Here is a 27733-nt window from a genome sequence, read left to right on the forward strand (position 1 = left end):
TGCAGATCTCCTCCCTGTGTCCTGTCAGAGAGGTGTGCTGGAGGTGGTTCCATGACAGCCAAAGGTAATCTAAGTACTGGAAGATATGTTTCCATGCTCCCAGCCCTTCCTGCTCATGCATTCCTGCTATTGGAGTCTCGGCTGAGCCATTTCAGCTTGCTACATCAGTTGGCTTTTTCTGTCTGGTCAGCACTGTGAACCAGCTCCGTGCAAAGCTTACAATTGCTGGAAAAGTGCAAGAAGGGAGGCAGAAGTGTGCAGTTGAGGGTGGGGTGGGGAGAGTGGGATCATGGCAGTGGTTAGATCAGCTCTGATGCCACTGCATCGAAGTCTGAGCCCTTCCTTGAACAGAGGGCAATGTTCTTCACGCAGCCTTAGACATTTCGGCCATCCCTTGAAATAACTCAGTCTCAGATTTCTTCCTGGTTATGTATCTATCAATCAGAGAAACACCAGGCTCTCTCCAACTAATTTTGAAATATCTGGGCCCAGACACAATCCTGGTGTATCTCTTGGTTTTCTCACAAATCTGGCCCTTTCTGTTTGCTTATCTATTTTCAGCCACTTGCCAGTTAGTGCGCCAGGAACAGATGCATCAAGACAACATGTTAATGCTTTGGAAAGACGTTGCACAAGCTCACTTTGACACTAGCAAAAGACACCCCTAGGAACTCAGAGCCCACCTGTTTCGCATTTGACACCACATTTCACATTTGTCATGGCTGTAGTTTTGGCAGTGCCCATTGTGTGGCAAAGTGACCCCTCTGCTTAGAGACAGCAGTGACTCCAAGCATGAAACCTAAGCCTTGACATGTCCTAGTGGGTTCAAACCCTGGGACAGCACTGTGGAGGGTGCTGGGACTGCAGCCCCAGGACTCCCCATAGCTTTGACACTCATGAGGTCCACAGGGGCCTGGGCTTTTACATTCAGTAGGAGGATATGAAGTACAAAGGCAGAAAAGGGCACTGTTTCTCCGGCCTTCTGTGCACAAGTAGGGCTTAACTCTCTCTTTGGAGCAGCACGTTTGGGTTCCCCGGTGTCCACAAAGTGCCCCAGCGACTGTGACTCCAGTGAAGCTCTCTTGATCTAGACCCTCTGAGAATCTGGTCAGTTATGACAGTGAATACATACACACGGGAAACAGGGCATATTTCAGAGCCACTCCCTATCATTTTAATGCCCTGCTAGTGATCTTCTCGTAACATACTCCTAGCCCACTTTCCTTAGGAAAAAAGATACGTGCAATCATGCTGTGTATGTCTCTGTCTATGACTTTTATTACCCCATCACCAAACAACATTTAAACGTATCTATCTCAAACAAAGCCCAGAACTACTTCAAAGCTCACATCAAAACAGTAGATGGGGTAGAGAGACAGATCTCATCCTAGTGTCACTCAGCACAGTGCGTTTTGCTCTTCTGAGATGCCATAAAACCTATAAGCAGGGATGGGCATGGGCACATCTGCACCTCTCTTTCCAACCTACCATTCTCAACCATTCAACACAAATCTGTCAGAAACAACAGTTCACGGGATTAATTTTACAGGCTGAATGCTGGTTATAACTGTTTTTGATAAAGTGGTGGTGGTTTTGACTCAGACTAGTCCCACCCCACACAAAACCAGTGAAGATCTACAGAAGGCTGCATAAACGCTAATTCTATTTATTCTATTTGCATGTGATCAAGACTAAGTCCCTGTTCCAAACAGCTCTATAATTTAAGAGTTACTGGGGACGCACACTCAGTCCTCAGATACTAGTGCAGCTAAGCAGGTGAATCACAACAGCATGAAGCCTTTTAAAGCATTTTCAAAGCACTTCCTACTGCTGTCGAAGGTTAGGCAGAAACACAGATTTGTGCCCGGAGGTGCCTGAAAAAGGCCACAGAAAGTGCAGGTTTTTTTCCAAAAAGTGGATTCTATACTCTCTGCCTGTCTGTCAACAGCAGCACCTCAATGTCTCCTGCTAAGAACAACTCACAACTATGCTTGCTTCATGCTATCTCCTAAGCCCATATTCTGAGCAGGATCTACCCAGAAGCTGTAAACAATTAATCTGCTAATTTATACCCTACATCTCCATTTACAAGAAGAGTAGGACTTGAGTATGGGCACAATGGCACCCATAGTACTTGTAGGGTCACTGCTGAAATGTGAGTAAACCTACTTCTCAACTTTAGTTTCCTTTCCCAATTGGCCATCTGACTCTTTCTGAAGATGAGGCAGAAAGCCAGCCTTTTTGTTGCTAGCAGGGACACTGGAGAATCTGGACCTCTGGATAAACTGAAGCCCTACATTAAAATAACAGTAGACACAGCCATAATGTATGACAGTCATTGCCTCGAACAGCTTCTGGTCTAAAATAAGAATGTGTTTGTATTTCAGTGGGTAAACACATAGTTCCTCCATCTGTCATCTTCTTCCTCCCCATGAGATCAGGCAGTTCTAGGACATCGCATTTATCACAGATTAAAATGAAAGAGCAGCTAGAGCGGCTCCTTGCTAAAATACCTGCAGCTGATCTCTGCTTGAGGGTAGCAGGTTTAAAATAAGTTATCAGATGGCTTATGATGAGTCACCACAAGATGCAAGGAAGATCTGTTTGTTAGAGCATCAGAGTATTTAAAGAGAAATTGGACTTGCTTTTATATTAGTAGGTAACTACCTGTCTCTGCAGATCTGAGTTGTACACGCTACTTCTGAAACACATCAGCTGCACAGAAGAGAAAAAGAAAAACATGTGCACTAGCTCCACATATCATGCAGGTCACAAAGGGTCAATTTTGCCTTTAAATTACTGTGTTCTGCTTGCAAAACACCTGGTATGCAATCTGATTTCCACACGGACAAGCCATCAGGATTCCTGTAAGATGTCTCTTTATCTTAAAAAGGCCTCTATATTAATTCTTCTCCCTCACGCTCATGCCTGGCATATGCTGTCAGGAATAGATGTGGTTAAAGCAAGCAATTTTTGTTTTATCTTTGACAACAAGTTTTTAAAAGTTCCTGAAAACCACAGGATCATGTTGATAGAAGAGGCACAGGCAGAGAGCACACGTGCAGTTATGAGGGCCATACAAGAACAGCTGTAGGTTGGATGGCAGGTGGTAACCTTTACAACTGACTTTGCTGCAGCCAGAAAAACAACTGCCTGTATTGTTCTGACTGCAGCTTCGGTGGCTTATTCAGAGCAACAGTGTACGCCAGTGTCTGGGTGTCAAGCTGGGAAACAGTAATATGACAATGGATGCGCTAATTGTCTGACTTGTTGAAGTCCAGAACTCTTAGTCACAATCCTCACGCACCTAAACTCTGCTCATGGGTCCAATTAGACTCAGCAGTCTTCAGAAGCATTACTGTGAAAATATATTGGTTTTGAGTTGAGTGTGGAATTGAGAAAAAATAGTGTTTTGGGTTGACGAGATACTGAAATATTTCTCTTTTCTCACCCGAAAAAAAATTTCTGTGTCAGGCCAAACAAAATGTTTTGTTTTGTTTGCAGGGCTATTTCCCTTCCTCTACTTCTTTATTTGTTTGTTTGCAATTAAATTTAGGTAAACTTGGTTTCAGCGTATCATTTACAAGTGCAAACAATAATAATGTTGTTGTCACCAGTAGACTAGTCAGTCTTGCAAAATCACTCTGTGGCCAAAGGACCCAAGGAAATGCAGAGCAAAACAGGTCCTTGGGCAAAGACCCAACCTTGGGATTGGACTCCTGATCTCTCATGAGAAACCCTTGCTTTGAACCACATTTCCAAAGCAGAGTTCACTGCCTGTAGGTCAGGATGACTCATGCCCTTCAGGGCACATCCTGCACAATTCCCGTGCGCTTTCATGGGTGCAGTCACAGCAGCAATCTGTTATCATTTATACAATTGGAATTTAGCAATCTGGAATTCCATCTAAAGCAACAAAACACAGCATGTGAGCCCTATGGGTAAATACATTATAATTCATGTAAATGAAATTGGCCAGAGCTTTATCCCTATGGAGGGAATACACAGTTCTTTCCCTCTAATCCTTCTAGCTCTGGAGCCAACGCTGAATTACATTTTTAGGGGAGTGAGTGAAGCCACTCTTAGGTAGGAGTGGGAACCTGTCTCATCATGTCTCAAGCATGGTGACAGTCACAGCGGGACCCTGATTTGGAAATCCATAAACAGTATGCTAACGTAAATAGTGATATTTGGGGAGGACTCCTGCATGCTTTGGCCGTGAGGATTTTATTTGGTTCCGGTTAGGGACTCTCAGTAGTGCTGGGGCTGAAGGGAAGGAAGGGCAGGGTTCCTGACGAAACTGCAGCAGGGACTGCTCTGTTGTTCTTGATAAGAAGCATGACAGCTGTGCCCACAACATCTGGTTTTCATTGAACCCTAGTGAGAGTTCCTTGCTGAGTCTCTTCCACCCCATATGTGGTGGTTTAATTGATGGAGCCTGAGAAGGTTTTAGGTCCAGCGTGGAATGCTGCCTTTCACTGTGATATGTGACTCCAGATACAGTAAGGGCTGGGCTGCTTAGAGTCATCTTTTAAAAGCATTTCTTCTCAATATTGAATTTTGTGTATATTGCCCTCTGTTGGCTCAAGCGCATGATAAAGCTCCTTTTCTAGGTGAAAGCTAACAAAAATCTCCTTCTGGCTGAGTGGCAGGGTTTGTGGGTTTTGGAAAATGCAGGATGAAGTTAGCTGTAGCCTTGTGCGTGCGTGTGTGCATAGTTCATATCCCCCCATAGCTCTGCGTTTCAGAATGCAGGCACAGCTCTTCAACCGAGGAGGAAGGGGGTCTGGAGACTGGCTGTCTCAGCCATTGTGGACTGCACGTAAGAAGAGAGGTTTAAGGAGTGGCCAGAGGGGATAGTGGTTTGATGAGCCAGGATAAAGAGGATGTTGCACACTCAGGAAACAGCACAAAAAGCAATACAGAAAAGCCTGTGGGAGAACTGGGCAAGTGGGAGATAAGTTCGTCTTAATCTCTTTCAGCTCTGGCACGCAACTGCCAGAAATTCTTTGGTAAAAAGTCTCTCAAGGCTTTATTTTCAATTCCAAAGCAAAAGAAAGATGGCAACCCACACCATCAAAGCTCCTTCTGTACACACAATACTGCCAGAAAAAAATGCCTTTCCACTTCCTTGCAGCTGCATCCTTCCTACCTACGGCATGTGACTGACCCATCTGCTCATGCCAAAAAGCATCCTCCCCAGTTATCTTGTCTCTGACAGCAAACAGCAGCAATACCTAGGGAAACAGTCTAAACCCATTAGCTAGGAAATGGGCTTTGGCTGGTTCTTAGCATTTACATGCTGCTCCCGCACAGAGCCAGACCAGGTATTTTCCTGAACTCTTAGAAGGCTCAGGCATGAAGGCTCCCATCCTGGGCATACCAGGGCACATGCTAGTGATGTGACGGGACACAAGAGTGGTGACGCCAGGAGGGGACAGCCTTCCTCTGGAGTGTGAACATCACGACAAAACAGAAACTCCAACCTGAGGGAGCAGAGAGCGCAATGGATAACAACAGATCTGTAGAAGGAAGTGATGTGGGCAGACCATGGGTTAGAGAGATCATTTAACGTTCTGCGATATGCCTTGCTTATTAGAGAGGCTGAGATGTAAAGATCCAAGCTTTCAGATCTGGAGCTCTGTGGACCGCTCCCTGCTGTTGGCTAGGATGGCAAACATCAGATTGGCATTTCCCTGATGTGGTACAGCACCATATTTCATGGCAGTGGTGGAGAACATCCTTTTTGTTAGGGCAGTTAAAACTAGACTGGAAAATGTGTTGTTCTGTAAGCGATAGAGCAACATGACGCTTAGTTTCTTTTAGATTTGCGTTGTACTGCTTCTACCTGAAACAACCACCATGCCTCCTCTGACCTGCCATCTATCGTGAAAGATCCACCCTGGACAAGAAACTGCCTGTGCTGCAGCCAGTCTGGAGCTGCTCTGGGACAGCCTGGCCAGCCCGTTCATCTGTTCTGTCTGTCTGTCTGGTTAGTGTGCACAGAGTGACTGACCCCTTGTTGCTGCGGAAGAGCTGAACTCTGCTTAACCTTCCCTCAGCGCAGTCCCTATCATGGGTCTCTCTCATCTACCTGGCAGCCAGAGCACACAAACTTCTAGAAACTTAATTAACTTTCAGACTCTGCACACATCTTTCAATGGTGATCACACTTGGCCAACATGTCATGAAGTTATTAGAGGGAGGAAGAAGAGACCTGATTAATGCATGGATAGGTAAGGCAAGGTAAAACCAATTTCCTGAGAAAGCCAAACGAAAACAAGCTGAAAGGAAAAAAGAAAAGTTGACTGTAGGGAACAAATCTGACAAGTGACCTTGGAAGGCTTCTTCCGCCTTTAGCTCCTGAGAAGAAATGGTCTGGCAGAAGCTGGGGGGGGGGGGGGTGTTGCACACCAGGGAAATTATAGGGGGTCAGGAGCTGTAAGCAGCATTTTTACTGTATCAGTAAAAGTATCATGAGTATACTACGCCTGCATTTCAGATATAGTGTATCTGTGACATTGTTGGCCTGGATAGCCTTCATCCATAACTTGTCTCTGAGTTGTGTGGAGTTTCACAACACCAGGAACTACGCAGTTAAATCCTGTGCATGCCTTGGAACATTAAACTCAGTTTCTGGAAAACTAAGTGATAAGTATCAAGGGGCAAGAAAACTAGATTAAGCCCAACTCCTGGACATCATAAAGACAGGGGAACATGGATTGCAGAGACTATAAACACACCTCTTCTTGTGAAATACTGCTCTTACACAGAGGAGTGGCTCAAAATTTGCAAAAAACACCTGTGTTCAGAACTGAAAGTAGAAACTTAAATGATCAAGACTGGAAACTATTTGCTTTGCCTGAACACTTTCTACCTGAGCTCTCAGACCAGAACCATTCAAAAGCCAAGTGTATGTGTGTTGTCCTTTCGAACCAAAAAATAATCAAGACATGAAAAGTTCGAGATGGTTAAATGTTTCCTCCAGAGGCTGGGGATTAGAAGTCTGGGCAAGTAGCAAAGGAGGGAAAAAAAAAAGAGTAAAATAAAAGAAGAAACTCTTAAGTGACCTGACAAGGGAAACCTAAATCTTATTTTTAAGGGGTTAGGTTGTACTAAAGCTTGAAAAATTAAATCCACAGCTGTCTCCAGAGGACTATATCTCACTAAGAAAGCTTCAAGTAAGTTTATCATGTATCCAACACCTAGACATTGGACCTCAGGGACCACTAGGATAATATTTCCTCTGGATTAGCAAGAAAGCTAGCAAGTGACATTTGTATGAGACTAACTTTAAGTTTAAGGGGTTTTCTTATTATAAAATGATAAATGAAGAATGAGCACATTGGGAAGGAAAGTTCTTACAGTTTGTAAATCTAAAACATCCTCACTTTTTCTTTAAAAATGCACTGTTATCTCCTAAATTAGTTTTATTTGGTGACATCAGTAATTCGATGTTTTTATGTCTATCATCCTCCCAGTGAGGATCAACATGTTCTTTATGGGCAATATTTTTAATCTTATAATCCCCTTTATGAGGAATGCTTTTAATTTCAGAGACCATGAGCACTGGCATCGAGACAATATAATATATATGAAAAAAATTCAAGAACAAAACTATAGGAAACACAGGATGGATCTGGCGCAATTACAGTGCTTTCCTTCTTCTGGGATTCTTCACTACTAGCCAATAAAGCCCAGGATATGTTGGAACGCTGTTAATTAACTCACCTCACTGTGCCTTGCCGTGACAACTGATACACCCCTGGGTCCCAGGGAAATCTTATGAATCATATGAGATGCAATACTTAGCCGGAGATGGGTGAACTAAGGACAACTTTAATATGTTAACTTTGAAATCTGAAATCCAACAGCAAATTGAGTTTTGTACAGAAGGTACAAAATAAAACTCAGATATCTATACAAACACCAACATTGGAGATTTGTAGGATAAAGCACTTCTTATTTATGTACTTTGCATTTTCCATGTCTGTCTAAAATACACTGGTGTGAGGAAGAGACCACAGGTCCCCACAGCAAAATGCCTACAGTCTGTGGATGGGCTACAGTAGTCTAGCATTATCTTGTTCTGCCCACAAAGCACATCAGTGACAATTGTGTTTTCCACTTCTAAGGAAAATCCTGAGTTACACACCTATGTGCTACTCTGTGCCCGTACAGATGCATATGTAGGAGGTGTAATGAAGAAAGGGCATACATAGCAAAATTAAATGGGGAAAGTGAAATGAGGGGAATTACCTAAACAGCTTACAGATGGTAACTAAATTAGTTGAAAGCTGAAGGATTGTTTTTTCAACACACAGCTCAACAGCATTGTAAAACTTCCATTATTGTAACCCAGAAGCTCATGAGAAATAGTAATTACTAGAGCTGAACTCCTGGGCTCTCATATTTTCTTACCCACAGGCCGGCCAGACCAGCCCCTGATCCTTCCTCCCCCCAGTGCTTTCCAGACTCATGGAAAGTACAGCTGGGGGGGTGAAGAAATATTCTTCATCCCATCTTCCCTTCCACCTCTCAGGTCTCCTGTTGGCCCCCATACACCTTGTTTTGAACACCATCACCTTCCTCTTGTGACAGTCTCTTCCAGGCGCCCCATACATTCTCCTGCCATTCCTTCCTTGTGTTTCACAGCCAGCAATCCCTCTGGCTGTTTCTGTGCTGAGCCAGCTAGGATAGCACCTGGAACGCACACTGCTCCAGAGCTCAGGCTGCCTGCAAGTCACATCCACTCTTGTCAAAGGCATTTTGGAAAGCTCCTCAGGAAAAGATACCTTGCCTGATATCATTGCACCCAGAACTGATGGCCTAGGTGGAGTACAAGGTGGGGTCCAGGCAGAAAGCAAATGCAGCATTAAGGCTCTCCTAACTGTGAGGGAAATGCAGCCACAGACCCCATGATGAGCCTTTACTCTCTGCATCCTGCTTGTCATCAGCTCCCAGCTGACTGTCACATGTAAGTTACATTTTTTCTTACAACTGTGTCTGTTGTATACATTCTTCCAGTTTCCACCCCAGCCATGTCGCCACAGGTAGTTCTGGGAAGACCAAGTAGGGTGAAGGGGCAAGTGCGCTAAATCAAACAGAAGTACAGCATCTGCTTGGGTTCCTGATGAGTCTAAAACTGACTCATCATCCTCCCTACCCAGTGGACTACTTCCTCTATTATTATCAACCACGATGTAAATAAAAAAAATTAGCATAAGAACAGAACCCGTGAAAGAATTTACTGTACGCTCATCATATACATTCTCTTTCTTCGATTTAAAACCAGGAGGGACTTCCGTGACTATCTAGTTGGCCCTTCAGTATAATACACACCAAAGACCCCATCCATTGATCCCTGCATCAAGACCAGCCTTATCCCTACCAAGCCAAAGGCTTACTTCATCCCCATAAACAATACAAAGTCATCCTTCTTACCTATTCAGCACTGGAAAGGCTTCAGCTGAAGTACTGTACCCAGGTTTGGGCATGGCTCAAGAAAAACATGGGCTGACTGAGTAGCTTTGATACAAAAAAGGAATGGTTTTATTGTGCAATAACAGCAGTTCAGTCCTGGAACAGATTCCTCAGGAAGACTATAATGCACATCACTGAAGATGCTATTAGTACAAATTATTTGGCTTGGGGCAGGGGGATAGACTGAAATAGGTTTGCACAATTTGCTATGAACAATTTGCTATGAGTCTGTTTAAGCTGGAGCACTTGTTTCACAAAGGCATCTACTCCTGACATAAAGACTGGTAATAATGGGGAAGCATCCAGTCATAAATCCTAAGGTAAGTTACTGCACTGGTTAAGTGCTATCCCACTAAAATTTTCTGCTTCATTTCAGGTCCAAATTCATCTAGCTTAAATGCCTCTCCTTGTGCTTGCACTCTGCTACACTTCTCATGTGCTTTGGTTAAAATTAAGTGGAAACAAATACACAAATGCTGCTATCTGCAAAAGGAGCAGGATTTGCCCTGATATGAAGAACAAGGCTACTGTTGTCCAGGATAGTTCAAAAACTTAATGAAAAAGATTTTGGCTGTAAAGCGTTGTGCAAAATCTTCACTTTTTCTAAGGAAACAGCCATTGTCGGAGATATTTATAATAAATTATTGGAAATGGAAATTTCCCTTTTGAATCTGTTTGAAATTAATAACTTGCTTTAAGTCAAATGTCACCTGAGCAACACCACTTCAGCTGAGGTACTCATTCCTTACTCTCCCTTTGCTTTTTTTGACAAAAACTGAAAAAAATGGTTATTATTTTTGAGCAAAGTGGAAAGAATTTGATGATCACATGCAGAATCCTTTTCTTTTGGAGGGGAGGGATGAGGAGGAGGGGGAATTCCTGATTTATGACCAAATATAGACTTGTTCAAGTGTAAAGGAGACCCCTTCTTGAAAACATTTAAGCTGGTGCTTAACTTTATTACTGTGGCAAAATTAAGCATGTGCTTGAGTGGTTGCAGAGTCAGAACCATAAAATGTCATAGCCTTTATAGCTATGAGTCTGCTTTCTGCCTGCTGCATCTAATAAACATTAAGAGGTGAAATTCTGTCCCCATCGGGGTCAATGGTAAAACTCTCATTGACTTCAGCAGAACCAGGATTTTGCATAAGAAATCTCCATCATTGTCACTAGGGCCCACAAGATGATATTAGCAGAGAGAGGCCATCTGCTCACTTTTGTATGGACACTTTTATATTTAATCTTTCTATGTTTTCCTGAGTCCAATTAAAGTCAACCCAAACTGAAAGCTCATCATTGGCTCTTTGGATAGGGATACTGCATTTCAGGCTGTTTGTCAGAAAATAAGCAGAAATGAGATACACAAATTCTAGTGCACCATACGTACTGAACATACACACAGAGAACATACTGAGGTGTAGATGTGGCACTTAGGGACATGGTTTAGTGGTGGACTTGGCAGTGTTACGTTTATGGCTGGACTCGATGATCTTAAAGGTCTTTTCCAAACTAAATGTTTCTATGATTCTATGGAAATACACAACATGCTGTTCTGTGTTCCTCACAGCAAAATTCCCTCTTAAAGGGTTGATCCCTTAAGGAAAAAAAAGGTAATGCAGCACCATTACGGTACATTTTATATCTTCCAACACCTCTTAGATCAGCCTTGCTTAGGACATGAGTAAACTGGTATTTTTTCCATAAGTAGCAACCCTCAAGTCTCAAGTCAGGCACTGAAAGTCTATGTAGATAGCTGCTGTGCCACATCACCAGCTGCAGCTGAGCTGGGGTACTGTATTCCTGCCTTTCAGGTTTGTGCAGGTCTGCACATGCAGTGTTTATAACACTCGAGTTGCTGAGGAGCACTGAGGCACAAGATGGCAGAGGTCAGTTTACCACCAGCTGGATATACTCACTCAGATGAGTGAACGAGTGTACAAGGCCATCAAACAAGATCACTTTTGTGGAAGTGAGCAATTCTGATTTGAATAAGCCAAGGGAGAAAACAGTATACCCTTTGCTCCATAATGTCTAGTTAAAAGAAAGCTCTGTGTCTCTATGAAGAGGTCTGCTTCTTTTCACATCTTTAAATTTTTCTTTCTACATCTGAAACAATTAAAACCTACAGCTAATTTTCTTCACTGGTTTAAATGAGCCTCAAATTGATGCATTTACTTAGGCCAGCGTTGAATTAGATATATTATAAAATACAAATCAAGCTCTCCATAGACTCCCATTCTCATTTTTGTGATGTCTGATGTTCAAGGATAACAAGAGCACCCAGTATGTAGTAGCACGATCATGTGTCATATTGAAAACACCCTTCTCTTGTGCAGATGTCCCTGTCACTGCTGATCAAAAAGGCATTCAAGAATCACCTTGATCTGTGTCCCAAGATTAATTTCATCCAGAAGATCTAAGCCAGACTTTCCCTTTGCATATCAGATTTTGCTTTGCCTCGTCTCACTTCTTCCTTCCAATATAAACTTTTAAGCCCAGGGTTTATTACCTCCATACCTCAATCACTTACTATGTGACAGCACATCAGAACAACATCATCTCCATCCCCCACTGAGCAGCATAGTCTAACCACTTAAAATGTTTCTCTGAAAGTCATCCTTTCAGATTGCTGTACTTTATTTTAGCTAATAAAAGGTGTGAAGGAGTTTTATACATAGTTCATTTTTACAAGGTCTAGGAAAATATCCCGTATTCACTATTTTTCCCTTGAAATCCACCCATATTCTTTTTTCCTGAGAGCAAGATGCAATCTTCGATGGAGAGATTACAAATCTCAGGGTTGCTTTGGTTTCTTAATTCTGCGAGACAGAAATTATTCTATCACATTTTAACAATTCCATTTGCTATAGAAAAGCAATGTTCGTTATTTTGTTTGCATTTTTTTCACAATGATGTAAAAAAATCTGTGTAGGATTCAATGAGACTTTGAAGAAATCAGACCCCAAGGCATTTTCAACATGCAGTCTCATGGTTATATAGCAAAAGCCCATATAAAGCTCATTGAAGACAATGGAAACATCTTTTTTGACTTCAAAATCAGGCTTAGCATCAGTACTTTTAAGTCATAATGAATTTGTGTTATACTAAGAGAACAAATAGGAAGAAATAAAACTAAGTTACCATGAGACGGTATGGTGGGTGTTGCTCCGATGTCACAGAGTGTATTCTGTCTATCTGGTTAAGAACATCTGGCCACATCTTGAGAAAAAAAAAGAATCTCAATTTTTTGCATAAAAGCGTGCTTCTTCAATGACATTAAAAAGGGTCTTCACTTTTTTAATGCAAAGAACAAAAATGTTGTTCACTTCTTGACCTACATTTATTCTACAAAAATGTTCTTGTCCATTTCTACACTTATTCTACCATATATTTAACTCGAGAACACTCCACACTTGAGTCTTTCCTCTTGTTCTGTTTACCCACCTGCTTTGCTTGTCTCTCACCTAACTTCTCTTCATGCAACTTCCTCCAGCATTCCCTTCCTATCCTGCTTTTCTCTGTAACTCCCATGCTCTTTTTCACCCTTCTTTATATTCCCTCACTGAAAAAAATCTTTTCTTCTACCTGACTCTAGAACAGTATTTCTTACAACTGCTCTAAGAAAAAAAACAAACCCCAAAACTACCCAAACAAAACAAAAAAGGATAAACTCAGAAATACTGCACCTTCCAGTTTCTCTTTGCAACTTGGTCACCCTTCTGCCTCAAACATCACTCTTTCTTTCTCCTTGTGTATGCTTCTAACATGCAGGTGAGGGGAATCTCCAGGGTGCCGTGGTAATGCCATAAACCTCATCACACTATAACAAAAGGGATATAAGAAATTGTGCAAGGCAACATCAACAGCTCAGGGAAAGGCTATAGAATCAGACCTAGGGTAGCATTTGTTTTACAATTTAATTTTAAAAGAATCTACCATGCAACACAACGTTTTTAGTGTTTGCACCATGTGGTTTACTAAACCCAGCATCAACTGGTTGTCACTGACAGACCAAATAATCTGACCTTGGCGCTGCTTGTGGCTCAATTGCTACAAAGCTGAGGTATTTTCATTTGGACTCTGTCAGGCTGAGACAGGCTCTGCTGTCCTTCCATGCTGACAAACAGCCAATTTTAGCCCAAACATCGTGGCACGCTTAACTGCAATAAATGTTCGTTTTCTCATATTTTTCAAGTCTCACATTCTTTTGTACCATTCTCATCTTGTAATCTTTGACTTACTTTTTCATAGGTGTCTACAACTATTCTCCATTTGTAGGCATATGTGACCAGATTAAAAAAAGAAATTCTCAGTGAAACAGATGGAGATTGTCAGGTACTTAGTACTCAGGAAATATCAGACTATTTATTTATATGACTTCAGAGTTGAATGTTTGGCTCATGCTAATCTGAAGAGCTCCTGAAATCACTGAAGAACTGTTGCTCTGATCAGGTAGTCATATATACATTTTTCTTTATGACAGTCATTAACAGAAAATATTAGTGTGATAAAAACCAGAATAAGGATAGTAACACAAGTGTTATATTCTAGCAATGTTTTGTAAATTCACTGTAAATTCACTGTAAATTCACTTTATATTTCACAGGGTACTTTCTTTTTCCATTTTCTGTTAAAACAAAGACAGGGCACAGCATGAATACCGCAAAATATTTTTTGCTGCTCTGTTACACATTATAAAAATATAAAAATTTTTAGTGTTCAATAGGATCAGTAGAACTTTTTATTCTTAATATTTTGCCACAATAAAAACAGAAGCTTAGGTACCTGACTACTATTTATTTCTATACTACCCCTATGACTCTGGGTAGACAGTCATTTCAGTTGTATGTAATGGGGCTGTAGTCCAGCAAAGAGCACTCCAGAAAACAACACATGCACGGATCTGCCCTGCATCTTATATGCAACTGCTATTAGTGCTACAGAGTGATATTGTCCTTTTATTCCGAAACCCAAACAACAATCCATGCTCCTCAAATAACTCCTGAAATAAATATCCTCTGCAAATCCCACACAACAGTTTCATTGAATTTTACAAAAACAAGCAGAAATGAAAATCCTATTCTGAGAAAGGACATAGAGAGTTCAAAAAGCCAACAAGACACTGCTGCCTCTAGTTCTATGTGTTAGCCATTTACTTTCTAACCAGATGAACAGCAGGACCCTTAGGCAGCTGGGGATGGGCCTGGTTTACCTCTATCATGGATATTAGAACAAATAGCTCAGAGGAATCTCCATTTGGGACTGGATGCTGCTCTGATACAAACCTTAGTTAAACTACAGCCCATTAAGATGGTTTCTGATACCTCTTGGATATGATGTCGTTTGGTTGTTCTTCAGAGTGGCTAGGAAACAAGGTAAAGTGACAGAGGATTCAGGTGCTGGCTGTACGATACAACATATCCCAACACAATTTTGGATTTCCAGCCACCTGGCTGAGTCTGGAGCTACAGCAGTATCACCCCCATGTCTCCTGTGCTTCAGTGGGCGAGCAACAATGCCGCTGACCCAAGAGGAAGGTTATATTTCAAAACATCTTGCTGACCAAGGCTGCCTTAAGGATGGGCTCAGCTAAGAGGTGGTGCTGAAGAAAACTGACAGCTCAGCTGGCCATAGTGGGGCAGGACATGACAAAAGCCCCTCTTCAATCCTCCCCTGAATACTGCAAGCAGGAACATAAAGTCCCTTTATTCCTGCTACTTGCAGCTTCCTGAAGTACCATGTATTAAACTGGTGGATCTCTGTGCAAGGACAGGACTGTTTCTTGACTCCCTCAGGGCTCAAGGACCTATGGCCATGCCTAACCTGGACCCCTGCTTTCCTCAGCACCATTAACTTTGCTGGAGGACCAGCCTCTCCCGGCGTGCCCTGCCCGGGGCCTGCACGCCGCCACGTGCCACTGGCCCTCCCCGTGAAGGAGCGGGCGAGCCCTGAAGCAGCGGGGGGGGGGTGGGGGGGTGTGTGTGTGCGTGTGTGCGTGTGTGTGCGTGTGTGTGTGTGTGTGTGTGTGTGTCGGCCTGTGGGGCAGCCCCGGCCCTCAGGGGGGTCAGCTACACCCCCTGGGCTGCGAGGGCCCTAGGCCCGGGGAGATTACCTAGCGCGGTGGGCAGAGAGCGTTGCTCGCTCATTGCACCCAGAGGGGGCAGAGGGGGCCCCGGCAGAGCACGACACGGCACCTCCATGGGTGCCAGCAGGGTTCGTGCCCCGGCCCCCGAGTAAGGCGGGGACGGGGCGGGAAGGCCGCGCCAGGCGGGGAGGCCACCTCACGCCTCACGCCTCGCGACGGGCCCGGCGGGACAGCGCCTCCCCCACGCCTGCAGGGGGCGCCGCGCCCGCGCCGCCCCGCCCCGCCCCGCCGGGACACCGGGGGCGCGCAGTGCGCATGCGCGCTCACCGCCGCGGGCTGTGGCGGCGGCGCCTGCGCGTTCGGAGCCGGCGGGGCGGGGCTCGCGCTCACCCTGGTAACAGCACCGCTGCGGGGCCGCGCCCTGCCGAGGCCTCCCCCCGCCGCCATGCAGGGCGAGGACGCCCGGTACCTCAAGAGGTAGCCGGGGAGGCTGGGCAGGGTGCGGGGGGGAGACGGCTGTTGCGGGCCCGAGGGGCGGCAGGTTGCGGTGGAAGGGGGCCGAGGGGCGGCAGGTTGCGGTGGGGGCTGGGCGCGGGGCTGTGGGACTGAGGGGCGGCAGGTTGTCCTGAGGGGTGAGGTGGTGTCAGGTGGGGCGTGCGTGGTTGTGGGGTGGGAGACAGGTGTTGCAGGCTGTTGCGGGGGGTGGATGGGAGGTTGTGGGTTGGGGGGGTGTAAGGGAGCTGAGGCTGTGGGGCTGAGGCGTTTTAGCCTGTGGTGGGGGCTGAGTGGGAAGTTGTGGGGTAGGGAGGTACGAAGGGGTTGTGGGGAGGTGGTGGGGTGTGGGGCTGAGGTGCTGCAGATTGTAGTTGGGGGCTGGCTCGGGGATGGATGGGAGGTGATGGGTGGGGAGGTGAGAATGGAGAGTGTTTTGAGAGGGGAGATCATGAGGTGGGTGGAGGGATGGGGATTGAGGAGTGGCTGGGTTGGAAAATGGCTGGAGGTTGTGGTGTGGGGGGAAAAATGGGTGGGAGGCTTTGGGGTGAGTGGTTTAGGAATGGAGATGGATTTGTTTGGGGCAGGCTGAGGGGTGGCTGCCTAGTCTGGTGGGCAGGAGACTTGCATGGGGACTGGGAGGCTGGATTAGGGATGGGTGAAGGTTATAAAGTGGATTTAGGGTAGGCTGAGAGATGGGATCGGTGGCGTGCTGGTGGTCACTGATTGGGGGAAGGTGGTAGTTTGGAGGGATGCACTGATTTGGGGATGGCTGTGGTGGAGTTTTATGATGTACATTTGGGATGAGGCAGTGAGATGGCAGCAAGTTGAGAGGAGAAGAGATGCTATTAGGAGATGAGTGGGGAGGGTGCCTTTATCTATCTATCTAGCAGTGAGACCAGTCAGCCTAAATAGGGTCTGAGTAGACAACTATTGGATCTCCATCAGTTGTTTTGGAACAAAAGTGCTAGCAATCCCAGAATATGTCAGGCCATCTAGGCCTCTGTTAAGATATGATGTGTGAACAGTGTCGCTTTCTCCTACCATGTGGGTGATTTTATTTATCACATCTTGAATCCTGTGGAGTTCCTGATCTTTTTTTTTCTGTTTTTTTTTCTTTCTCCTCCCTTTCCAATTATTTGCACTTGCAGAACTTGCTGTTTAGGCTGTCTGGGTTTTGCCTTTGTTTTTTTCTCCTCGTCTGCCACATATTAAGACCCATAATTAGAAACAGTGGGGAAAAAAAACCTCTTGATAATCTTTGAACATTAGTTCTGTCACATAAATGCGATAACAGGTAAAAATCAAATGGCTGCCTGTAATTAAACAAATAGCTGTAACTTTAGAGCAGTGCCTATTCTTAGCCTTGCATGTTCTGTTTGTGCCATCTTATGTGATTTTGGAGGAATCTTCTTTATTTTGTAGTAATCCCTGCAACAAGTGTAATTTTCTCTCTTTTTAGGGAGCACAAGCCAAAAAACATCCGCTGTGCTGTTTAACATGACTAGGCTTGTGTGCAAGTCTTGTACTCCTCTGATCTGTATTTCCCTTTGTCATCCTCCATGAGCAGTCCCCCTCCCACCAAGTCTGACTTGCCAGGATTTGTTATTGGATTTTCAGCCTTATCCACGTGCACAATTTGTGCCACTTGTAATTAGGATAGTTTGGGTTTGCTTTTTCCCCCTGAAGGAATTAGTTAATAAAGGGTATTCAGACACCAGCTTTGGTTATGTGAGCTCAGCTAGCACAGCTTTTGTCTGTAGAAAAGGCCTTCCTCTTTTAAACCTTTAATAGAGCAGGATTCTTGTTGACAAAGCAGGCAGTGAAGTGAAAGGATGGGCTGATGTGTGCAGGAGCTCCCCCGTGCATTGCTGCTTCTACCAGTTATAAGAATGTCTGTGTTTTTAAATGTTTTATGAAGTGACTTACAAAATCAAGATGGATAGAAAGTCAGTAAAGTTGCCGTTTGTTGATTTGAGGAGGGGGGGGGGGGGGGGGATTGTTTCCCTAAATAAAGATTTTTTTTTTTTCTTTTTTTTTTTTGTGTGTGTGTGATGCTGGCTCTCTGAAAGCAGTGTTTTCCAAATGGGAAACAACTTTAGTGGTTGGGTAGTGCATTTTAGTGTAGGTCTTCAAGCAGTTCACAAGGCAAGATTTTTCAGAGAGGGAACTTGAATATGAATTGATTTGTGACTCCTTTAGCTAGGAAATAGTTCAAGTAGTGAGGGTGGTTATCAATGTGAGAGGGCAGAAAATCTCTGCAGCTGTAAGTTCTTCAGCTTACCCATCTGTCCCTGTTAAGGAAAAAATAAATATGGAAAATGCTAAAACTGTTTAAGCAGTCTTAGGCTGAGGTTCTGCTCGTCACTACGCTCATCAGGGGTTTACTGCTGCCAAAAGGAGGAGGTCTCACTCCTTCCTCTTTATCCCTGCTCATAGATAGGAAGTGTTATTCCCTTTCTATAGAGCACTTCAATTCAATAACACATTTTAAAACTCCCTCTGCCCACAACATGAAGAGTTTTCTGTTGGATTGCTGGAAGTGGCTGTGAAAGGGTTTGACGAGCCTACACGCTGAACCAAGGTGACTGCCAGGAGCAGGGAAAACATGGGAAGATCTAATCCTTTTGGCAGTGATGAGCTGTTAGTTCAGCTTAGTTCTTGTAAAACTATACCAAACTCCTTCAGGCCCACTTGTTCTCTACCCATCCTTTTCTTTATATCTGTAAATATTATCATGCTGTCACTTAACAGAGGTTGACTGTCAGGAGGAGCGTTTGCAATTGGGATCTCTTGGTAGGTCTAAATATGGGGGAAATATATTTGAGGGTGAGGAGTGAAAGCTGGTTTCTTTTGAAATAGATTTGCTGTAAGCTTTCTGCCCTACAAGGCTGGACCCTGTGAGAACAGAGAACAAACTGTAATGAAGCATCTGCAAAAAGTACTGTTAAAGGAAAAAAACCACGTCTCTTCAAAAAATCTTAAGTGATAGATGGAGTTCTGCTACAGTCTCATCAAGGAAGATGTTGCTCTTTAGCAGTGAGCTATATTTGTTTGCCCTGTAGCTTTGTGTCTTTGAAAGGCTGGTAGCTGAACTAAACTCATTTCCCACAGCAGACCTTTCTGTGATTTGTGGGGGCTTTTGACCAGCTGTATCTCAAGAAAAAAAGGTATTTTCTGCAGTTGTATTCTGCAGAAGGGAAAGCAGCCACCACAGTAGCTGTGTAGATGGAGGCACACATTTCAAACATTTTTCTGAAGAGAGTGCTTACGCTGAAGGCTGCATCCACACCATTCTCCTGGAGAAACTGACTGCTCATGGCTTGGATGGGTGTACTCTTCACTGATTAAAAAACTGTCTGGATGGCTGGGCCCAAAGAGTGGTGGTGAGTGGAGTTAAATCCAGTTGGCAGCCAGTCACAAGTGGTGTTGCTCAGGGCTCGGTATTGGGACCAGTCCTGTTTAATATCTTTATCAATGATCTGGACGAGGGGATTGAGTGCACCCTCAGTAAGTTTGCAGACGACACCAAGTTGGGTGGGAGTGTTGATCTGCTGGAGGGTAGGAAGGCCCTGCAGAGGGACCTGGACAGGCTGGATCGATGGGCCGGGGCCAACTGTATGAGGTTCAACAAGGCTCAGTGCCGGGTCCTGCACTTGGGTCACAACAACCCCATGCAATGCTACAGGCTTGGGGAGGAGTGGCTGGAGAGCTGCCTGGCAGAAAAGGACCTGGGGGTGTTGGTTGACAGCCAGCTGAACATGAGCCAGCAGTGTGCTCAGGTGGCCAAGAAGGCCAATGGCATCCTGGCTTGTATCAGGAATAGTGTGGCCAGCAGGACCAGGGAGGTGATAGTGCCCCTGTACTCGGCACTGGTGAGGCCGCACCTCAAGTCCTGTGTTCAGTTTTGGGCCCCTCACTACAAGAAGGACATGGAGGTGCTGGAGCGTGTCCAGAGAAGGGCAATGAAGCTGGTGAAGGGTCTGGAGCACAAGTCTTATGAGGAGCGGCTGAGGGAGCTGGGGTTGTTTAGCTTAGGGAAGAGGAGGCTGAGGGGAGACCTTATTGCTCTGTACAACTACCTGAAAGGAGGTTGTAGCGAGGTGGGGGTTGGTCTCTTCTCCCTAGTAACAAGCGATAGGACGAGAGGAAACGGCCTCAGGCTGCACCAGGGGAAGTTTAGGTTGGATATTAGCAAAAAACTTCTTCACTGAAAGGGTAGTCAGGCGTTGGAACAGGCTGCCCAGGGAAGTGGTTGAGTCTCCATCCATGGCGGTATTTAAAAGAAGGGTAGATGTGGTGCTCGAGGACATGGTTTAGTGGTGGACTTGGCAGTGATAGGTTAACGGTTGGACTTAATGATCTTAAATGCCTTTTCCAACCTTAACTATTCTATGATCCTATGATCCAGATTTGCTAACGTTTCTAGCCCCATGAGGCTGAAGTAGTTTTCCCTGGTCTAATTGACCCGGTGCCATAGCTAGCTGCTCTCTCATTTATGCTGATAAAACTACTGGTGAAGCCGCCTGTAAATACATTTGTTGACATGATCTGTCTAAAAAGAACCAACACCCAAACAAAAGTCCAAAACAAACAAAAAACCCACCCACACACCAAAACCCAAACCCACATTAGGGAGTTGTTTTTAATCTGTAGTGTTTTAGCAGCCTGGTTTATGGCATGGCTGTACATATTCTATAGGCAGTACCAAGGTGAAAGGGGCAGGTGTCAGCTTTACCACCAAAGACAGAAATGTGTAACTGTATTCTCTGGGTGTGGTTCTGCCATGCCAAAAATGGCCTTTATCCACGGCCTGTCCTCATGGACGTTGGAGTTGCTGGCACAGAGGAGAGGGCAGGACAGGCCCTTTTGGCAGTGACGTACCCAGAGTGCTTTCCTGGAGAATACTTTTCCAGAATATCTGTAGCTGTAGTAAGGCAGATAGATAGACATGCTTGCTTTATACCTGTTGATGGCAGCTGTTGATCTGGTAATTCCCTGAGCCTGGCAGCAAACACAATGAGGTGAAGAACAGTAGGGAAGAGGTTTGTGCTTCAGGAGAGAATAGTGAATTTGAAATTCAAATTTTTGTAATTCATTCTTGGTAGATTTTTAACCATTAAGATTTAGCTAAACCTACCAAGAGAGTCTTTGAGGAAAAATTTCCTTTTGTAAATGACTGTACCTGTACCACTAGGTTGATGCTACTAGTGGAAGATTTTGCAATATTGACAATGTAACAGGGAATCAACTGGGAAATTCACCTTCTCTATGAAATGTATTTTTTTCCTTAAGAGAGCTGGGAGACTTAGAAATCAAAAATTTGTCCTGTTTCTTCCTTACTTGACTTCTGTGACTAAGACTTGACCAATGGCTTGGGTGTTTCTGTACATACTAGAGGCAGTGCTCAAGAATATGCCACTAGCACTAAGCTTTGGTGCAGCTCTGTGAAATGAAGTATGGTATGGAAGGAGGGCAATGCTTGGGTGTAGGATCTGGATAAAACTGGAGACAGGTGGTTGTTCCTGATCTATGTATTGGTATGTTTTCTGTGCTTTTCATTTAATCAGTAATTCTTTTTTTTTTTTTTTTTTTTCCTTCACGGCAGGAAGGTAAAAGGAGGCAACATAGATGTGCATCCATCTGAGAAAGCCCTCATTGTCCACTATGAAGTGGAAGCAACGATTCTGGGAGAGATGGGAGACCCCATGCTTGGGGAGCGCAAGGAATGTCAGAAAATGTAAGGTCATTGCAAGTTCTGATAGCTTTTTCTGTTTTTCAGAGTCATAAATTCAATAACTCAAAGCATCAACAGCCTGTAAGATCGTTCTGATCTTTATAAAACTTAGTGCTAGATTAGTGGAGGGTTTAGAAGCCAGGAAGTAACATATGCCTGGGAAAGTTAACATCTAAAACACATGTAAACTGCTTTTCATCCATGTACTATAACATGTTTTGTAAAGAAAAGTGATTATTCCCATTTTATGTGATGGGAACTTGAGGTAGAGAAAAGTGATTGGTTCCTACTCAAATGATGGTTAATGTTGGAGCAAGTAATACTACTGAACCTTCTGACAGCCGTAAGCTGTAGCTGTTGGCTCTCCTGTTGTTTTGATCTGTCACCCCTGGTAGTGATTTCATTACAGTATCTGCATTTTAGTTTTACCTGGTATTTTTTTTAAAGACCATTAAAACGTTCCCCATTGGAAAAGTCCAGAGAACTGTCATAACTTCAGTTTCCAAGCTGTAAGTTTGGACTGTTCCTAGGTTTGTTTTATCTCTATACTGAAGTCTTTTTGAAAATTTGAGCTGAAGTGGCTACGTGTGTGAGTGCATGTAAGAAGAATGATTGAGGAAGAAAAAGAGAATCCTTAAATTGTCTCAAATTTTTGAAGGTATCAGAAATGTTCATCTGTTTTCAGATGAATCAGCATAACTTGCATCTGCAATGTGGTGGAATTCCTTTTTGATCCATCTTATTGTTAATGCCCACAGATTTCTTGCTGCGCATTGCTTGTGGACCTGGCTGCAGGTCTGCCAGAGCTATGGGAGACTCCTGACACTGCATCTGCAGGCACTGCAAAAGAACCTTCCTGTGTAGTCAATACCCATAGTTGTTTCTCATTTTGGATTTTTTGTGTATGCAGTACTCCTTTGCAGTCCTGTGCACTTTTTTGAGTGTATGGCAAATAAATTACTGGCTGCTGTGTCCAAGATAGCTATAAGGGATCTGTTCATACCGCTGCATTTAGTGTTGCTGCTTGTCAGCTGATGGACAGTTACGCTCTGTCAAATCTGTTTGACAGTTGCTTGCCATTTGGAATTGTAGAGAGCCGCTGCTTTGACATTACCTTTGTAAGCCATGGCACAGGCATTGGGGTTATTGGGATAATTTCTGCTTCAAGAAATTCGTGACTGTGTAAACATAAGTCAAAGGACTGAAGATACAAAAATTTAAAAACTGAAAAGAGACCTATCTGTGTTGCAGCATTCGGCTAAAGAGTCTTAATGCAAATACAGACATTGCTTCCCTGGCTCGAAAGGTGGTTGAAGAATGCAAGCTCATTCACCCCTCCAAACTTGCAGAAGTAGAACAGCTGTTGTACTATCTACAGAATCGCAGAGATGCCTCAGCAGGAAAAGGTGAATAATACAGGAACAAAGTAGCTTGGGACTGGGGTGTTTCAGCACTGAACAACTGCTGTGTGAGATTTTTCTAGCTGACGTCCTAACTTGCTTGGTGTACGAGTTCTTTGGAGATAGTGAGAGTGGGGAAGATGTGTAGTTAAATCACACTTGGAAAAAATTACAGTCTTGGAGCGAGGTGGAGGGAATTATCATTTTAACAACCAAATTTTTTTTTTTTGTTAGTTAAACTTAGTACTGATGCTTCTTACTGGCTGCTTTGTGCTTTAGCAGGATTTTAGAGGTACGAATTCCACTGTTTGGTGCAGCATATTGCATCTGCACTTGCAGTGACACCAGAAGACTCTTATGAGGATCTTCCTAGAAAGATCTCTGTCATCACCAGTTACAAGGGTAGATAGTGTTCCTAGGCTGAATTTGCGCTGTCTGTTAAAGCTGGAGTGAGGAGTTTCAGAGTCTGTCAAGCTTTGGTACAGTGTAGCAGACAGCTTGGGGTAATTATCTCGTCTTGTCTTCTTAAGTGCCTGGTGCACAGGTTCCTGAGAACAGTAATAATTCTCTGCTCTGATGCTAAGGCATTTTGGTGGTCCTATTTATGTCTTAAGTTCATCTTAAACTTTCTGCTCAGGGGACAATTTCATATTTAACGTCTGATCCTGCCTTACCTTGTGGTTAACAAGGTTTCTTACAATCATGAAATGGTAAGCTTTGTTCTCAAGTTGGATTCTTATCTTAATGGGATGAGTTTAAAACAAAGATTAATGTTATTTATATGCTTTGGTTGTAACTACTTTGGGTGTTTTACCCTCTTTTATTTTGTAAATTCAGGGCAGCTTTGCCACAGCATACAAGCAGAATTAAAGCTGCTAAGGTATCTCACTGTGGAAGTGAGTTTCATCAGTCTGGGCTTGCACTAAGATTTATTACCCTCTGTCTCCCCAGCTGACTAGGCTGTAACTGATCATTCAGACTGAGGAGTCAAAAGGTATCTGAAGGTTTATTTTGCTCCCTGGGGGCTGTTCAGCTTCAGAAACCTGACATACCTTAGCTCTGTTAGTCTGACAGGTCAACTGGACACAAAAAGACTTTGACCTTGATTTAATCAGATTGTTTACTATGAGAATACTGGATATGTTTTTTGTCTGTGAATATGCGTAACTTAACTGCAACTGTGTGTTTTTCTTTATAGAGAAGAAAGAGAAATCCAGTAAGCCAAAAGATCCACCCCCATTTGAAGGAATGGAGGTAAATATTGGTGTTAGAAGAGAAATGCAAACCCCGTTTACTTCTTAAGTAAGCAGTTATATAAGGGAGGAGGGGAGAGGAAATGCTGAATTCTGGGGTTTTTTTGCTGCTTGTTTTTTAAACAAAGAACTTGGTTTGGAAATACTGCACAATGGAATAAAAATCATCTCCATAAAGGGTAAAATATTTGACTTGCATACTTCCCCCTCCAACTATAGCACACAGCAGGACAGCAAGTGAGGTCTGGAACATCGGACAGGACACAGGGAGTCATGTCTGAGCATCCTTTGTTTTTTTGTAATTAAATCTTCTCAGATTTCCTGGTGTTCATTGGCAGTGATTCTGGATGTGTTGATTTTTTTTTTCCTTGTATTTTATTTTTTCCTAAGATCTTAACTCAAAGCTGTGCACTCTTTTGTCTTGCAATTGAATAACGTTGTGATTGATTGTCTTGACATCTCTCTCTGTGAAACCCCTACTTATGACTGCTTTCAGATTGATGAAGTTGCCAATATCAATGACATGGATGAGTATATTGAGTTACTGTATGAGGACATACCTGACAAGGTGCGTGGCTCTGCCCTCATCCTCCAGCTGGCTAGGAATCCTGATAATTTGGAAGAACTGCTCATCAATGGTAACTTTAAAATCCAATGGTAACTTCTCTTAATGTTGTGCTGTTTATTTGTGGTGCTTTCTTCTCAAGGGAAAAGTAGTTCACCTTAAATTTGGGATTTTCTGTAGTTTGCTAGGCTTTGCTTCTCAGGACATAATAAGCTGGCTTCAAAGCCCAGTTGGATCCCTCTACAAACGGATACTTCTTAGGGTGTTCTTAGGTGGGCCTACCACAGACATCTTCCTGGCCTCAATGGGCTTCAGCTATTTTTTCTTGTCTTAGTTATTTTGATGCTAAATTAACTTCAGTTGGCTGCTGGAGTCAAGAGAATGTGGAGTTGTATCCTGAAGATCAAGAAACTTGCTTTGAAAATGGGATTTGCAGGCTGACAGAAGTATAGGTGTCCAGTTTCCAAGGGAATTAATAAGTTGAATGTGGATGCATCACCGAAGTATTTTACTGGCACTTGCTTATGGATTCATTTTAAAATCCTGTCAGAAGGCATGATATGACGTTCACATTGCTGTCATTTTGTGTATGCATAGACATGTGCTATGCCATGTGCACTTTGAGAGCTACATCAGTGTGGAATAGTGTGTGTTTGCAAATATGTATGTGTACATGTATATACATTCTCATTTCCCATTGCCCCCTCTCTTCTGGGGGAAAAAATGGCCTTATTGACCTTTTGTGTCAGACAAACAAAAGATAAGGGCAACCCAAAGCAGACCTCCAAAGTGATGGTAGGTTCATGTCTTGTTAATTTAGTAATTTTTTTTCCTTGCCCCCTTTCTCTTTTACTGATCCCTTATACCCCCACATTCCTCGAGTAAATGATGACTTCAGTACGTACTCTACCCATCTTGCAATGTCAGCAAGCAAAATTATTCTGAGAATTGGAATGGGGGGGGAATGGTAAGCCATCAAATAATGGCTTGTCCCCATGAGTTGTTGCAAATATTCTAGTGCTTGAAATTGCCAGTCGCTGCTTTTCTCATTCTGATCATGTAACATGGTGTACGTGAAGAGGGACTAGATAGGGGAAAGTGAATGGAAAAGATAAGTGATTCAGAGAGGAAAAGTAAGCTGAAGTATGACAAGAAGACATATAAACCAAATTATTAAATAATACAAAGTTGCTAGAGGGGGAAAAAATAAATAGAAGTAGGTGAAAAAAAGTAGTAGTAGTAGTAGTGTTTGGTTGCAGCTTCCTTGCATGTCACCTCTTCTTAAGGTTTGTGTCTGGATGACCACCCAGGGTACTCTCTATTTTAGTCCAGTCTCCGAATAGAACTTGTGAGCAGTGTTACATGTTAAAGTGAGATACCTCTGAAAATCTTCCATTAGAAAACTGATAGATGTAGAATAAGGTGTATTCAAATTCTGAGTCTCACAAGACAAAAGAAGGGAGGTGAAATGCTGATGCTCATCTAAATCTTGTTTCACTTCAGAAACTGCCCTGGGTGCATTGGCTAGAGTGCTGAGGGAAGACTGGAAACAAAGTGTGGAACTTGCTACCAACATAATTTATATTTTCTTCTGCTTTTCAAGGTGAGTGCAGAGTCCCTGTGTATAGGGACATAAGGAACTTCTCTCTGCTTAGTGGCTTTTCATTTGTTTTCTGCACTGAACTATAAAACCTCACTGAAACAGGAAAAAAATTTGCTGAGACAGAAACGCATTTGTTATAAATGACAAAATTGAGGCACAAAAAGAACCCCCACAGTGAGGCAGTGTGTAGTAGAGCTGAGAAGAAACTAGTAAGGATTCTGACCTTTAGCTTATAGGCTGAGCTGCCACCTTTTATTTACCTCAGCATTCCTACAGGGAGGAAACAGTATTCAAAACTGAAGTGAGTGCTTGCTCTTATTTAGATATGCCAGTGTTTCAGCATTCCCTGCCTAGAAATAATTCAAATGCTATTTGCATTGCAGCTTGATTTTAGACCGCTATTATATTTCTGGTGAGTAGAGGGTCCTCTGAAGCACTTAGAATATGAAAAGTGGGGCTAATTGGAAAACATTTTCCTTTATGCATGAAAATTGGAATGTGTTTTTATTTTGGCTTGGAACAACACACTGTTGCTTGTCCTTCTACAAGTTTGGAAAAAATATTCATGTTTTCAGGAACTGTGTTTTTGAAATAATTTTCTAATAGAGAAGTGTTATAATGGGGAACAGAGTAAATACTTTTTTTTTTTTTTTTTTTTAATACTTCATGTGGTGCAGTGTTGGGACATTGCTACCGTAGATGTCAAAACAGACTTGGGGTTGTTTGCATTTATTTTTTTTTTCCTCACAAGTGTTTTTTCTTCAATGTAGTTTTTCTCAATTTCATGGAATAATCACACACTACAAAATTGGAGCTCTGTGTATGAATATCATAGACCATGAACTGAAGAGACATGAGCTTTGGCAGGAAGAACTTGCTAAAAAGAAGAAAGCTGATATCCTTTTGATATGCTGGGGCAGCTTGGTGGTTTCTGACTTGTCTTGATAGCTGTTGTTGAGTTATATGAGATGAGCATACAGCAACTTCTGTGAAAGCAGTAGAATTTACTAGAAAGTGCAAAATATAATTGCAGATATGAAAAAGACCAAGAGTGAGAAGTTTGGGCTGCTGAAGAAGTTAAGCTGAAGTTACTAAAACAACACAAGTTAAAAAAA

At 43.3% G+C, this 27733-nt stretch overlaps 1 protein-coding gene across 1 annotated transcript in view; it reads left to right on the forward strand.

The window, feature by feature from the left end:
* Positions 1-15948: 15948 nt before the first annotated feature.
* The window catches only part of KIFAP3 (kinesin associated protein 3), a 73180-nt gene continuing 61395 nt past the window's right edge, over positions 15949-27733 (forward strand). Inside the window, exons 1-7 of the mRNA XM_082312208.1 lie at positions 15949-16045; positions 21669-21800; positions 23049-23203; positions 24396-24451; positions 24947-25088; positions 26519-26618; positions 27389-27508. Coding sequence (XP_082168334.1) covers positions 16014-16045; positions 21669-21800; positions 23049-23203; positions 24396-24451; positions 24947-25088; positions 26519-26618; positions 27389-27508 — 737 coding nt within the window. The 5' untranslated portion in view covers positions 15949-16013. The remainder of the gene's footprint in view (positions 16046-21668; positions 21801-23048; positions 23204-24395; positions 24452-24946; positions 25089-26518; positions 26619-27388; positions 27509-27733) is intronic.

The sequence above is a fragment of the Platalea leucorodia genome (genome assembly GCF_965183815.1).
Source record: "Platalea leucorodia genome assembly, chromosome: 5".
Lineage (NCBI taxonomy): Eukaryota > Metazoa > Chordata > Aves > Pelecaniformes > Threskiornithidae > Platalea > Platalea leucorodia.